Source organism: Aphanomyces astaci (genome assembly GCF_000520075.1).
Source record: "Aphanomyces astaci strain APO3 unplaced genomic scaffold supercont1.6, whole genome shotgun sequence".
NCBI classification, from domain to species: Eukaryota; Oomycota; class Saprolegniomycetes; order Saprolegniales; family Verrucalvaceae; genus Aphanomyces; species Aphanomyces astaci.
Window position 1 is genome coordinate 430,518 of NW_009798269.1, and position 14,524 is coordinate 445,041.

The 14,524-nt window shown below is 52.2% G+C and overlaps 5 protein-coding genes across 6 annotated transcripts; 3 read left to right on the forward strand and 2 right to left on the reverse strand.

The window, feature by feature from the left end:
* The first annotated feature begins 504 nt into the window (after positions 1-504).
* Positions 505-1,557, forward strand: H257_03468 (hypothetical protein). Its single transcript, XM_009827572.1, has one exon. The coding sequence runs from the start codon at positions 533-535 to the stop codon at positions 1,403-1,405; it is 873 nt and encodes a 290-aa protein (XP_009825874.1). The 5' UTR covers positions 505-532; the 3' UTR covers positions 1,406-1,557.
* Positions 507-8,394, reverse strand: H257_03469. Of its 2 annotated transcripts, XM_009827573.1 has the most exons (23): positions 7,965-8,394; positions 7,566-7,901; positions 7,332-7,514; positions 7,159-7,270; positions 6,755-7,109; positions 6,544-6,691; positions 6,303-6,479; positions 6,145-6,240; positions 6,018-6,089; positions 5,815-5,967; positions 5,564-5,767; positions 4,911-5,514; positions 4,624-4,853; positions 4,349-4,567; positions 3,927-4,277; positions 3,709-3,858; positions 3,542-3,625; positions 3,200-3,481; positions 3,099-3,154; positions 2,813-3,035; positions 2,345-2,764; positions 2,048-2,295; positions 507-1,944 (listed from the first exon to the last, which is right to left on the reverse strand). In XM_009827573.1, the coding sequence occupies exons 1-23, from the start codon at positions 8,373-8,375 to the stop codon at positions 1,686-1,688; spliced, it is 5,373 nt and encodes a 1,790-aa protein (XP_009825875.1). In that variant the 5' UTR covers positions 8,376-8,394; the 3' UTR covers positions 507-1,685. The 2 variants fall into 2 exon arrangements, with proteins under 2 accessions (XP_009825875.1, XP_009825876.1); XM_009827574.1 differs by lacking the exons at positions 6,755-7,109; positions 7,159-7,270; positions 7,332-7,514; positions 7,566-7,901; positions 7,965-8,394 and having other exon boundaries at positions 6,544-6,718.
* A 236-nt stretch (positions 8,395-8,630) lies between these two features.
* H257_03470 (hypothetical protein) lies at positions 8,631-9,617 on the reverse strand. Its single transcript, XM_009827575.1, has one exon. It carries the CDS (start codon positions 9,474-9,476, stop codon positions 8,817-8,819), a length of 660 nt encoding a protein of 219 aa, XP_009825877.1. The 5' UTR covers positions 9,477-9,617; the 3' UTR covers positions 8,631-8,816.
* A 499-nt stretch (positions 9,618-10,116) lies between these two features.
* H257_03471 (hypothetical protein) lies at positions 10,117-11,138 on the forward strand. The gene has a single exon (XM_009827576.1). The coding sequence runs from the start codon at positions 10,553-10,555 to the stop codon at positions 11,093-11,095; it is 543 nt and encodes a 180-aa protein (XP_009825878.1). The 5' UTR covers positions 10,117-10,552; the 3' UTR covers positions 11,096-11,138.
* A 939-nt stretch (positions 11,139-12,077) lies between these two features.
* Positions 12,078-13,046, forward strand: H257_03472 (hypothetical protein; the record flags this gene model as incomplete). Its single annotated transcript, XM_009827577.1, has 2 exons — positions 12,078-12,480; positions 12,583-13,046. 2 exons carry the CDS (start codon positions 12,078-12,080, stop codon positions 13,044-13,046), a joined length of 867 nt encoding a protein of 288 aa, XP_009825879.1.
* Positions 13,047-14,524: the final 1,478 nt, after the last annotated feature.

The following is a 14,524-nucleotide window of genomic DNA, read 5'->3' on the forward strand; positions in this document are numbered from 1 at the left end:
GGAAGCTTTTCCCTGCTCTGTGACCAGCCTGAGGCGTTGCACCTCTCTTTAAGAACCTCGTGGCTTTCCTTCCGGATATTCCACAATGTTCACTCCTGGTTTGGAATGGGCCCCCCATCCACATGCCGTGAATAGATCCCTCACAATAGTGACCTCTCCCTTAAAGAACCCTACCCCGCCAGAAACTTGCGGTTACAAGCTGAAGCCACTCAGCCCGGTACAATAGAAAATTCAAATCCAATATAGGTGCGTGCAATTAGTCCCGAGTTCGATCCCCATAAAGTGCACTTTGGTAGCCCAATGTAGTTAGAAGTCCTAGGAACACACAAAGCACACGACGATCAACTACTACATGCAAATGCGATCGAAGTGTTAGACGTGATCTACGTATACTATTAAGGGATGATTCTCTTGCCACGACTAACTACTAGTTACTCGTTGAAGTTACGTGAGTTTTCACGGTACAGATTTGTTCTGAAAAATGAACTACTTGATGTGAAGTGTGTACCCAAGTTTAAAAATACATTTCGCGATGGATCCGGCGCCGCGCCTCGTCCCGTCGTACATGCGTGCGACGTCGAGCAGCGTCAAGCGGAACATGCCATGCATCCACCTTCATCCTCCGTCAGCTTCGAAGAAGGGCCCACCACCACCCTCGTTACCACCCACCACATCCAACCGACGGCGGTGGACGGCTCGACCAACAATTTTTGCTAGCCAAGACAACACTGTCGAGTGGCGATCCATACCAATCCAAAAATGCCCCGACGAAGGCTTGACACCACAAGTCAGCACTCCCAGTATCGATGGAGACAATCAAAGCGAGCCAGAGCGTTCCCGCCTAGAGTCAGCACCATCGCGGCCACCTCGGCCATCAGATATGACGTCGGTGCAAGTTCTTCGCTTGGAAGCTCTGGGCAACGCACAAATGGCCCTGATCAAGACGCTTCAAGACGACGTTGGCAACCTCACGAAGCAGTTCGCGTTGTTTATGGCGCAACCTTGTGCAAAGTCGATTACACCTGCTCCAGCCACCAGCTTCCCCCATTCGCATCATCAGCGTGTAGCCACCAACGAAGGCAATACACAGTCGAAATGCAATCAAACTCACGAGGACGAAAATCAACGTCTCGCCGCCAGCCTGGACGAAGCCAACACTAAGCTCTCAGCCCAAGACAAAACCATGCGTCAGCTCCAAGCCGACAACGACGAACTGCAGGCTCTGTTGCGCGCCGCAGGACGAGATCTCACCCGCGAAGAGGACCGGGTAGTCAAGCTCAAACAGCACATCGAGTCGCTACAGCAAACAGCTCTTATGCCAGTGTGCAACAACCAACACGAGCCGTCCTCGCCCACGTCATCCCCTCAAATGGGCAAACGCACCGCCCCCCTGCGATTTGGCTAAGACCTCGTATGCCAAAAGTACATTGCCGCCTCGACCAGATCGAGCGAGTTCGGTGAATATTTGGCTACAGAAGTTGCGCCATGATTGATGGAAATCCGAGTAATTGTCCCATTGAGGATCATACTGTATGACTTTCCGTTTTGAGACTTGCATATACTATCGATTGTTTCAATCCACAAGCATTCGACATTATTGCGAGGTTGATACAGCCAACAACAGGTTATTAATCAAACCATCGCGCCCTGTACATCTAGCCACAGTCTGCCGACACATTCGTCGGTCATCGACCCGACATGACGCTGTGCCAATATGCCACCTTGGCGCCGTGGAGGGCGTGGTGCCATCTCGAGTGTTCGTCCAGGGACTCGAGATACAAAGTCCAAGTGTCGGAACCACATCGCCACGGCAACACGATCGAATACGTGCCATGTTCGGCGTGGGTTTGAATGTCGATGTCCAGCACATCCATGGCCGCAATAGCATCGCGCTTGACAGAGTCGTCCTTGAACATGTACAACGTCGTGCCTTCCAACACGAGCCTAACCACGACGAGATCAAACTATGTTTTGTGGTAGGGATAGTATGATGACCATCCACACACACACACACTCACGATCTTCATATGCGGATGAGGTTCCTTACCACTTGCGACGGCGGCGTGGGTGCCGCACCCGCGTCACCTTGGCCCATCCGTCCGACCGAAGGGACGTAGGAGCCAATAATCGGTACAACGTCGCCAGACTGGGGGAAGTCAAGGCGGGGGGCTTGGGGGCGTGGAGTTGTGTCACCAAGGGCAGCTTGTCGTGGCGCCGAAGGAAGTATTCGAGGTAGTTCCAACAACTGTCTGACGGCGAGAACGTGGACACGCACAGCTGTAGCAAGCCCCATACCTAGCCCCCCACAAGCAACTCGTAAAAATATACATCACAATCGTTATACCTTGGTGGCACGCCATGAGGCATCAACATGAGCGGCGGATAGCCCTTGCTGCTGCACGAGTTGCACGTAGATTTCGTCTGCGAGGCGACGGCTGGACAGACCCGTGTGCACTAAACTGTGGGCATAGCGGAGGGGGTAGAGGTCATTTTGGTCTTGAGCACCCACGTAGCCGTGAATCCACCTCGATATTTGGACGGCGCACTTGGTTTCGGCTGCGTCGAGGTCCGTCAGCGACGTGGTGAGGGCCGGACGTTCGGCGGAGGAGATGGTGGCCGGAAGCAACAAGCACTTGGTGGGGTCGCGAAGTCGTGGAAAGTGCTGCATGTCAAATATGTCGCCGCAGTGTTGAAAGAACTCGTGCTTGAGGGCCAACGTGATGCCCAGCACGTCGGCTGCCGGCGCGTTTTGGTGAATGGCCCACTACGCACGAACGACGATTCAACTTGGATTCATTCTTGAATTGTAAACCTTTAGCTGTTCCTGTAGAAACTTGTCGCGCGACATCTGAAGCAGGCCTTCAACCCTGGTTAGGGCGGGCGACGGAAGATGGAGCTTCGCACCCCGCCGAGCAATCTCTGCAAGTCGGGCAGTGTCAATGTCAAACTGACATAGGGCAAACTCGAGCTCCAACTGCTTCAAGCTCTTCAATAGCCGCGCCGCGCGCTTCACAAGGCGCGAATGCACTTGCATGCTAACAATGCAATAAGTCGATGGTGTACATAGAGTGAAGAAATGGAAGCTCATGGGTACCTACCTCATCGCCTTGGAAAGGGCATGTTCGAGGACATCCGGGGACTTGAGATCAATCGCCTAACAAGAACTGTGAAATGATGATAAGAGTAAACGAAACCCTACGTGACGCAGCTCGTGGCGAATGTTCTTGGAAGCTTGGACGGCATCCTTGGCGCGAAGTACGAGGTCCCGCAACGTGTAGTCTCGATGTAGGTGGTGACGATCCACTTGGCCCAGTCCTTTGACCAGCGCCTCGTAAGATTTGGACGCAAGTGCAAGCTGCAGCTGCTTGGCTACTCGAACAGACATCCGCTTAAAGTCGACGAGGTCCGTGGCGGCTTGCTGCTCCATTTCCAACGCATGCGACATCGTTCGAAACCACTTGTCGGACGCGAGCAGGTCGAACTAGATAGACATATGCGATGAAGTGCACTCGTGCCGGACCATCAACGGAGCAAGTCGAACCTGGCGATGACCCGCGCTGAGAATGCCCTGCACTTTACTCCACGCCGCGTCGACAGTCCCCAACGACGTGCACTCAAACAAGTCCTACCCACAAACAAACACAAGGAATGATGCTCAAGGACAATCATATCGAGCCAACACTCTTGCGTTTTATAGTCGGCATTTACTTTAGCCGCCCGACGCAACTGGCTTAACAGCAAGCACACGTTGGCCGCGATCTCGGTCTTGTCGTACAGTGGCGCCAACTCAAACACATTGCCCAAGTGTGTTAGGCGGTCAATGTGGATGTGCGACTTCGCCGCAAAGTCTGGACAAACCTACACGACATTTGAACCAATCGCTCAACACATACGATAATGTGGGCTACGATTTTGGAGGCTATTACCGCGATCAAGCTCTCGACTTCGCTCACAAACAGCTTTTCCTGGCGGATGGCCTCGAGCATAGACTGTGCTTCGCGCACAAGAGTGGGGTCGAACGAGATTCCAAATTTCAACGAGACCTCGGCCATTTGGTCGCAGAGGTCGAAGAAGACCCCTTCTTGGGGCACTTTGCACAGCCACGCTTTGGCCAGCAGCTTGTGCATACGGTCATACTCGTCGACAATGTGCCGAGCCAGTGCCACCTCGTTGTGCCACGTGGAAGTGATGCTGGTATCGGCATCGGTTGGCACAGCCACTGCGATGCACGTTTTCAAAGTCGCAAGGCCTTCCATGGCAGTGTGCTGCGCCATGATCTACAGGACCATAAAGTTAATTCCAGGGAATCGATCGCAGCTGGTGGTATGTGCGTGTGTAAAGATTCAACCCGTAAAGTTGCCCGAAGTTTGCCCAAGTTGTGGCACAGTTGCAACGTCGCATGCAACGATGTGCTCCACATGCGTTTTGTCTGCAATGCTGTGACAAGGTCGTCCACAGGGGTGCTTGTCCATGTGACAAAGTTCGACTGCAATGTCGATACAGTGACGGCAGAGTTCGCAATCGCATCCGCCAGCGCGAGAACGTCTGTCGACTCGGTGGCCGTTTCCTTTACAAGCAACAACATGGTCAGACGAAAAAGAAGTCCAAGTTGAACTGTCCTACCTGCAACGCCGCCCGAGCTCGTTCCGCCACCTGTGCCGATATCATGGGCGATCGAAGCGCCTTCTCCACCGTGGCGACGTGGATGACCTTGGACCGAAGCATGAGGGTCACTTGAACCACCGCCTGCCGCTCAGTCTGCAGGCGATGATACGCGGCCGTGAAGGCGATGACATGAGGGTCAGCCTCCAGTCGCCATTTTGCACACAATGCCAAGTCCGCTTCCATCGCCTCTACGCAGCACCCGACGATTGGTGCTTGTCTTGCATGCTTGTTGGGATATGGGGTACCTAAATCGTGCCGGGGCTGCTGGATGCGAAGGAGTAAATCGTGTTGACGGCGGTGCCGTTCCAAGTGCATTTGGCCCTCGTGGCATTGAAGCAGTAGACGGCGAGACAAGTAACAAGTCGGGAATCGTTTCACCAAGTCGGTGGCATGTTGCACGTGCTGTGACAAGGTGGCATCATCCAGGGATGCCACGTCATGGAGCAAAGCCATGCTCTGGCCAACGTGTCGACATGCAAGTCGCCACACTGCTCGCCGCCACACCCCCTGAAGGATCGTCACTGCTGCACCTTCCACGGCGATCCTCTGGCGACGGAGCCACTGGTGCATCTCCAACGAGCTAAATACACTCGTTATCCCCACAGCGAACCCCCCGGGGTGGGGAAAGTGCTGAATGAGGTCGCGGCATCGCTCTGCCATCGGAATCACTTGTGGTGTGTCACCTGTCGTTGATTCGGTAGGGGGGGCTATTACACGATATGAATGGTAAAACAACTCGTGGGACTCTTGGAACGGGTGCAGGCCATCGTGGTGCAGCGCCAATGCTTGTAAGATCCCCATTTGACGCAGCTGGTCCAGGACGTACGGTCCGTCGAACACGTCACGAACCTACGACCAGTTCAACATCCCATCGTAGTTCGATCGTTCCAAAGAGTACTTGATCGTGGTTGGGTTTGATGCACCGGATAAAGTGAATCGACGTGTCCTTGAGTCGTGCCAACAGCTCCTTCAGTTGCCGTCGAAAGGTTGCGCTGATGGTGGCGTCGCCCCTCGTGGTGGGGGGACTAGGGGGCGCCATTTCTCCAAGCAAGGACATGCATTCCTGATGGCAGAACTCCAAGATGTCGTCTGCCACGTGATCCTACATTGCAAGTCATTGAATGAATCAGGCATTGAAACGTCTCAAACCTTATTTTTCGCCAGCAAGTCGGCACAGTCGTACGTGACTGGCAGGGCGTAGTGAACCAAAGTAAACGTCAATGTGGACTTTCCGGCCTTGAACACGGTCGACGCCTTGCCGTGCGCTGTGACAAGCTTCGAGTGCAGCGAATACTCGGATGACTACAACCACACACCATCGTTAGTCGGTATTACTACAAGAAACTAACTACCTTTGGAATGGACACTTCGTCGTCTAGCAACGTGAAGATACCCTTGGGCTTGCTGTCCAATACCTCGAGCACCTGATTCGTTACCGTTAACATATACAGATAAAACAATCGTTTGCAACCGTTCGACCTCTAGTTGTTTGTACGGGAGCTCAAACTTCGGAACGTCCAGTCCTTCACGTCGATATCGGTCCAAGGCGTCGTCAAACACCACCGTGTGGAACAGCTGATGGAATGAAACCCCATGTTATATTCCCTTAGACAGCAAAAGTCGGTCAGTTATCGTACCTGCTGCAGTTTTTCGTTGGCGAAGTTGATGCACAATTGTTCGAATCCGTTGCGGTCGAACGATTCAAACCCAAAAATGTCGACGAGCAAAATGTGGCTCCGCGGTGACGTGGCATGCTTCATCATGGTGGCATTGATGCGCTGTAATAACCAGTGAAATAGTCGGCTGTACAGGGCCTACCACCAACCACATCACCAGTGTCAGACGATTTCTGTAAAGTCGCCCTAAGATTTTGCATACTTTGACCAAGGCGTCTCGGGCGTCCGACGCGTGCTCCTTGTCCAGTGGCATGTCCATCGTCTCGCCGCGGACTTTGAGCCGTCGGACACTTAGCCTCGTGGCGAGGGTTTGTGGAAGGCATTGCAGTACTGCGGCAGCTTGTTGCAGTCTAATAATGTTGTCCTTAAGAAAGCCCAGTGTACATCACAAGGGAAATGTGACTTGGTCGTACGCCTTCTGGGGCAACAACTCGTTGGTGTGGAAGTGCACATTGCCGAGGTATAAGATGCCTTTGCAGATGGCCACAACGCCTTCCTTTTCAGCAGGTGTGAACCCCAGCGCATCCAACGCTGCCATGGTCACCCCGAACGCGGCCTTGTCTTCTTGTGTAGCGCCAACTTGCCCAAGAAAGGCAAACTCGCCTGCCGCGGTGCTGTGTTCCATATTTGCGCACAGTTGGTAGAAGATGTGGTAGTTGCGCTCGCGACCTTCCACCCGAGTTAGTCGCGACTTCTCCAGCAAGTACGACGTCACGGTACAGCCATCGATCTTTCCAGATGCATTCAGCTGCAACTTGACCAGTTTACCTATCCACGTATCATCCAATCAACACGACTCACCGCTCCAGGTCCTTACCAAATCGTGAGGAATTTGCATTGTGCATGGTAGTGGCGTTGCCGAACGCGTCCAAGATGGGACTACACGCGAGTAACATGCCCTCCAAATTGATGCCGTCGTGGCCAGTCACCTACACAACACAGTGCGTTTACATCGAACGTCGTTTGAAATGTTTGAATGCATGGACCAACCCTGGAAAAGTACTGCATGCACAGTCTCGTGACTTCAGACTTGCCCGACCCACTCTCGCCAGAGATGACTATTGACTGCGATGTCGCACATCTCAAAGCAGCTTCGAATGCCGCCGCCGCTACTTGGTACACATGCGGCGGCATCTCGACGTGGGTGGGTTGCGTGTACTGCTGAAGCAGGGTCTACAACATCATGTTGGAGGATTTGACGACCAGTTGGTACTCGTCCAGTACCTCTGGGGCAGCAAGTTTCTGAAACGGATTCATGGACACGAGCAACTTGCCCACGTTGGTGTAAATATGGTGGCGGAGAAAGCGCCGCTTAAGGCAATGCAACGCCCCAGCCTCCTCCGAAGAGCCCAAGTGCACGAGGTTGTCGACCGACGACGACGATGGTGGCAGCGACGCAAGCTGGACCACTGCGGCGGCTGCCACCACAACGCACGACGACGTCGCTGCTGGTTCGTAAAGGGGCCGCACGACGAGATTCGGAGGCTGGGTTTCGACAATTCGCACAAGTGTATAGCCATCCATTGGATTTGCCCACCACGCTAAGGCACCGTCGTTCTCCTAGTCGCATGTGATGTTTCAATGCAAGCTACTGTAGCAAGAATTGGGGCTGTAGTCACGCACCACGAGCTCTTGGTTCGACGTGTTTTCCGCATGACTTGTCTGGTTTGGCTCTGGCGGTGAGTATCCTAGAATGCCTAGGCTTGTCGCGTGACACTTGGAGTTGCTCGCTTCGTTGCTTGACTCGATCGAAGTGCCACGTTTGGCCAGTGGAGGCGGCGGTCGCGGCATCAACTTGGACGGACTCGTGCGCGCGGGACCGAGTGGAGTGGCCCATATGGCTTGTCCGTGCATGGGCATTTTCGCATGCAGCGACGGCCGGTCCACCAGCACATGCTCAGCCGGGTCGTCGTCGCTCGACAGCAGCGTCGTGCTGTGGACTCGGCCAGCAGCGAAGGCAGCTTGCAGCTCCGGGAGCGTAAATGGACCCTCGCGACCGCCACTGGTCTCGTGGACGTAATAAGCCGCCGCCATGCCAAAGAGTGTGAAACCGGGCCGAAACTGCTCGAACGATTACATCTACTACGTAGTACTATTGATATTAATACTACTAGTACTGGTAGTACACTATGCAAGGCGTCGTAGATAAAAAATATTTCTTGCAAAGCACAATTTAGGAACTATCATTGGATAGTAATCTCGCGAAACTGAATCGTTAACATTTCGTGCACTGAAATCCGCCACCTGTGGGATAAACATGCTTGTCAAAATACTCCAGTAGTATTCAATCAACAGTTGCCTGTGCTGGACGCACTGCATATTGATGCGGATCGCGGGTGCTGTCGCCGCCTTAGGCTTTGCAGTCGTCAGTGGCCGCGAATGCGAATCGGCCGACGTGCTTCCACTCGCGACGGACGTTAACGCATGTATCGCCGAGTCCAAGCTGTCATTGACCAATGCTACCCTCGAAGAGATTCAACGGTCCTGCGTGTTCAACCCGTGCCGCAACATGATCGCAGCTATGGGATCCATGAACTGCACTATCAACAACGAGCCAGTTACAGTCATCGGTAGCTTGTGCCGTCCCAACGCCACCAATTCGTCCGCTTGCACGCCATCCGACACTTCGGCATTTGCCCCGCACCTCAAGCAGTGCCAACTCCTGTCTGGTGTAAACAGCGTGACCAACACCACAGCCTCTATCTTTTGTAAGTACGACATCTGCGTCCAATACACCAAGCTATTCACGCCGCTAAACTGCTCCATCAATGGATCCCCTGCCTCCACCATCGCCCGGTATTGTGATGTTGGTCTGACCACTCGCCCCCCAACGAACCCCCCGTCCGTCCTCACGAATTCCACCACCGAGTGCGCTTTAGACGACACCCCGCTGGCGTATCCAGACCAGCTCCGGCAGTGCCTCGTGGCCGCCAACCTCAAATCCCCCCCCGCCGGGCCTGCCGACTGGGCCCCGCTCTGCATGCTGGATCCGTGCGTCCAAGCTGTCCGGTACTTCGCGGGGCTGTCGTGTACCGTCGGCGGCACTCCGGCGTATACACTCGCCAAAGTATGCGAAAACACCATCCCATCGCCGTCTCCCATCAACCGTCCCCCAACGGTGGCGTCAAAAGCCATCTTGCCGTCATCACTCGGAACATTGCCACTTCTGGTGGTACTGTTGTTGTGTAGCTGACTAGCCTAAGCGATACAGTTCTCCTGTCATCGTACGAAACATTTGTATGTAGGATACTGTATGATGATCTGGTGTATATGATGCCAGTGTGGAATACTGTACGTTTCAATGTGTACCCTTCGAGGTGCACTGGCTTCGAGGTGCACTGGCCCCACAACTGAACAGTATTGGAACACGAATATAAGAGGATGCAGGGAATGACCAAAGTAGCGAACCTCAAATGAATTGGCAGCATACCAAGCAGCTCGATCGTACTAGCTCTTATAGACACACTAGGGGCTGAGGACTTTCCATTGGCCTTTTACTACTTCACTGTCAGCTCAAAACTGTTCGGTAATTTTAACAGAAATATAACTCTATAAAACAATACCCTTCTATAGATTATATGAAACCTGTTGTAACTGCTTACCCTAAACACAGAATTTCAATACTTCGACATATACATACTTAAAGATAAAATGGTTATCCTAAATTGGTTATCAAAATGTGCGTACAAATGCTTAGAAAGGAACAAATTTACTTGGGAATTTCATCGTCTAAACTGATAATTCGATTATGAAGCAAAACTCAAATAAAGTAGAACTGTCGAAGTCAATAATATTACTTGGAAGTGTTAGGTTTGTAACGTTAAATAAATACTTGGGGGAAGGCCAAGCGTTAACTAGTTGACCTATTCGCCCAATATGATGGTGTCTCGAGGCGAATCCGGTGCATCGCCCAACATTGGCATGCTGAAAATGTCCGAGTGCGCACTGCCGTCACTGCGCATGGACTCCATCCACACGCTCGGTCGATGGGGATGTGGATCGCTCTTGCTCTTCTGCTTGCGAAACGGCTCGTTGGCAGGGCTCAAAGCGAGGTTGGCAGCATCGGTCATGTCGGACGAGGCGCGGCTCCATGTCATTGCTTGGGATGATGCCTTGGGTTTGAACATCGAGTGTCTGGGCTGTATTGGTGGAGGTTGATGGACCAATGGAAACTTGTGGCAGGGGGCAGCGGGGGAGTTTGTACATAGGGGATGACTGTGCAGGTAGTCAGTGTTGGAGGTGCGGAAATCCTTGGGGACCCCAAGAAAGTTGGCGACCAGCCAGCACAGTTTGGTGGCGTCGCGGGACGTAATGGCGTTCTGGTGGCGTCGGTCTTCGCCCCACTGAAAGTCGAGGAGAAATCGAACCAAAGCCGACAAGTACGTGTGGAATCGACCCACACGCGCTTGTATGACCGACGCGGCCATCGAGTTTGTGCCCACAAAGAGAACTTTGAGCGTCTTCTTTGGAAAGTCAAAGTCGGCGAGGTTGGTGCGTTGACCTACATGGGCCGCGTTCGCTGGGGCGGGCTTGACCTTGGAAGCGTGGGCAATGGTTTGCACGCTGCGCCACAGCATGCGGAATTGGGTGTATCGACGAGGCACGACCCAGTGGCCCTTGCCCACTTCATTGACTTGCACCATGTAATTGATGTGCTTCTTGTACCCGTGGTCACTTGCGTTGGTCGCACACACCGCCACGTCGACGTACTGCAGCACGTGCATGCGACTGGTGGAAAACGGCTCGGTGGGTAACACCATCATAGACTGACCCATGTGAGGAGTCGATATATCTCGGACGAAAAGTCGAAAATGACCGGTGGTCGCCAGCACATGACGATCGAGCAACGCCACGACAGTGAAAATCAGCATTTCTGAAACACCTGTTCGGACGATGGTGTTGGTCGTCGACCAAAACGGATGGGTCCCCCCACTGCACTTTGACGTTTCACATACTGCGTCTAAGTTGTCCTCAAAGGTATCTCAATGATGTGGGGGGGGGGTATAAACACTTTTCTAGTGGTCAGATGGCAGTGTAGTGGAATTCCAGCCAAACATCAAGTTGGTACGTTGATGAGATTGTACACGAACGATGCACGAACATTCGTTGGCGGGTCAGTAACTGGCGACGCTGTTCACATCTTGGACTTGAATGGCGTTGTCTCCTGGTACATACTTGCAACGGTGTAAAAGCTGGTCGAACAAGCGGCGCACATACTATGCACTAACAGCAAGTAACGTTATTATAAATACTAGGCATTAATACCGGTAATACTAAGTATGTATGTACTTAGTGTTACTACTACGTAGTAACGCTAGTAGTAGTATTATGTTGCGCGAGAGGGGTAACAGTAAACTGCGATTACAAAAGCAGGTTAACGTTAGTTGCGTTATCACGAAAAAACTCAAACCAAAACATGTAGAACCACCAAGTATCGCGCCTCGTTTTTATGGAGATCGCAACGTGTTCCAACTCGTCGCACATTGGTACCGGCCGGTACTGTAGTTGGCACAGTGTTGGATTGTAAACGTACGAAGTAGTACGAGTACCAGTAGTACTATTAATACGTATTGTGCTTTTCACCCAATTTGCCCATTGTTTTATCACGCAAATCAATGGATGTCAAATATATCACCACACGTTAAACAACGCAAACCGTAGGTCTGGCACTCGACCTAAATATAGCCCGGTCGTTACTCACTGGAGCATCTCACTGACAAAGTGGTCGACACCAGCATGCAGCGCGAACGCTTGACCGTCGAGTTCCCGGAGAACTTTCGGTGCCACATCACTACCAAGGTAGGTAAACCCTTGGGCAAGAGTAGAACGAGCGTTGGCAAGCCAACCGAACTCACCGTGGCCAGCGACACGACGTTTGGTGTTGTGTCTGCCCTGGTCGTTGACAACGTCTCCGCTGCGATTGCCGACTACCACGCCGACGCATCGAATGCCAAGCTCCTGTGGGACTCACAGGTTCCAACGGAAGTGTATGTAAAGGTTGCAGCCAACACGACCCAGGATAAGTACACCAAAATCACACTGGTAAACTACACCGATGTTCTTCGACAAGTTTGGGATAACGCTAGCAAAGTACGCAATGCCCAGGCATCGTTCACATTGCAACTCTTCATTTACGCCGGTAAAAAGCTCGAATGATATGAATAGATCAAACTTTTGTCGACATTATTCACATATTGTAATTTACGAAATAGAAAAAGACATATTGTAATTTACGAAATAGGAAAAGACATGAGCACGGCGATAAGACGTGCAACCTCGAACAACCTCGTGACTGCGGCAGCTCGCGTTGCAGGGTACATTGAGGACCAGAGCATGGCCCTTGGCCCGCTCCAAACCGAGTACGCTACTCTCGTGACGGCTCATTTGCCGCCGTCCGCCCCCGTCGAAATCCCGACAAATACGACGATGCAACAACTCGGTCACATTGATGTTATGGCTGCTCGTCATGCCGACGAACGCCGGCACGAAATGAATTCCCAGACCACGGAAACGTACCGTAGGGTTCGTGTTCGTTTTGGCACTATGGCCAGCGCCCCAGTGGATTGTTTTCTGTTGGTCGAAGACCTTCGGAGCATTCTAGGAATTCCTCCATTTGACCTGACGCCATCCTATCGCGAACCATTTGTGGGGGAAGTTGTCGGTCCAAGTGTCAACATGGATGACATTGATCACATTAATCTCTAGTAATGTCAATCAATTTGCAAAACAATTCGAACAATTTTACATTAGCCCGCTTTCGAACAATTTTACATTAGCCCGCTACATTGGCCCGCTCCAAACCGACTACGCTACTGTCGTGACGGCTCGTTTGCCGCCGTCCGCCCCCGTCAAAATCCCGACAAATGCGACGATGCAACAACTCGGTCACATTGATGTTATGGCTGCTCGGCACGAAATGAATTCCCAGACCACGGAAAAGTACCGTAGGGTTCGTGTTCGTTTTGGCACTATGGCCAGCGCCCCAGTGGATTGTTTTCTGTTGGTCGAAGACCTTCGGAGCATTCTAGGAATTCCTCCATTTGACCTGACGCCATCCTATCGCGAACCATTTGTGGGGGAAGTTGTCGGTCCAAGTGTCAACATGGATGACATTGATCACATTAATCTCTAGTAATGTCAAGCAATTTGCAAAACAATTCGAACGAATTTACATTAGAAAAGTTTCTTGGTCTAGCGCTGTAGAATCATTACCGCAATGGCGATACAAATTGTATCCTATGCGCTCACTTTTTTTGTGCATTCTACAAACGCCACGTCTAGTACAGCACGGATATTGAATCGAAATGCCATGGGATACTGATTTCCCTCGCTATTGGAAACGCTGGACTTCGAACATTTTATACGATTTATGAAATTATGTAGGTATAAATTGTTGAAACAGTGCTTCACAACCAATTTATCGTCTACAGGGCTGCCTATCTCCAAACTCGACAACCGATGACCGAACACAGCAAGTTCGTCGTCGAGAATACAAGTACGAGCCCAGCAGTTTGTGATCGTCGACGACGACACCGACCGCCACGCCTCTTTTGCCCAGCCCATTGCTTCCACAAGAGGTACCTCATACAACCGATCTTGACGACCGTTCATAACAGAATTGATCTGTTCCAGCGCGTTCTGAAGCTGCCGTTGCTTCACTTTCGCCTTGAACGAGGCAATGATCCCGGCGTCTTGTGGCTGCAGGTACGCGGTCGTGTTCGGAGGCAACATGTGGAGGTTGATGTTTGCTAGGCTAGTGCCATCAAGAAGCAGGTGCGGCGGGGCATTGTCAACAAGCATCAGAATTTTGCGGTCTTGTTCGACCATCTTCTCGTCCAACGCCGTCAGGTACTTGTTGAATATGACCCTATTCATCCATGCTTTCTTGCTGGATTGGTAATCAAAGCCCAAGTCAGCTCCCGTAGCGCCGCTGAAGCATCGTGGCTTGGCTGCGGTCCCAATGAAAAGCGGGTCGATCATGTCCGTTCCCGTGGCGTTGGTCGTCAGGGCTAGCGTGATCCGCTTTTTCGACTTCTTCGTGCCTGGCACTCGGTTGCGCGTGATGGAGCGGTGGGGTGATAAGCAGTAAAAGAACGAGGTCTCGTCCATGTTGAAGACATTGACAGGTGAGTAACCAGCAGTGATGTCTAGCATCTGAGCACGGCCAGTGTCTACGACAGCTT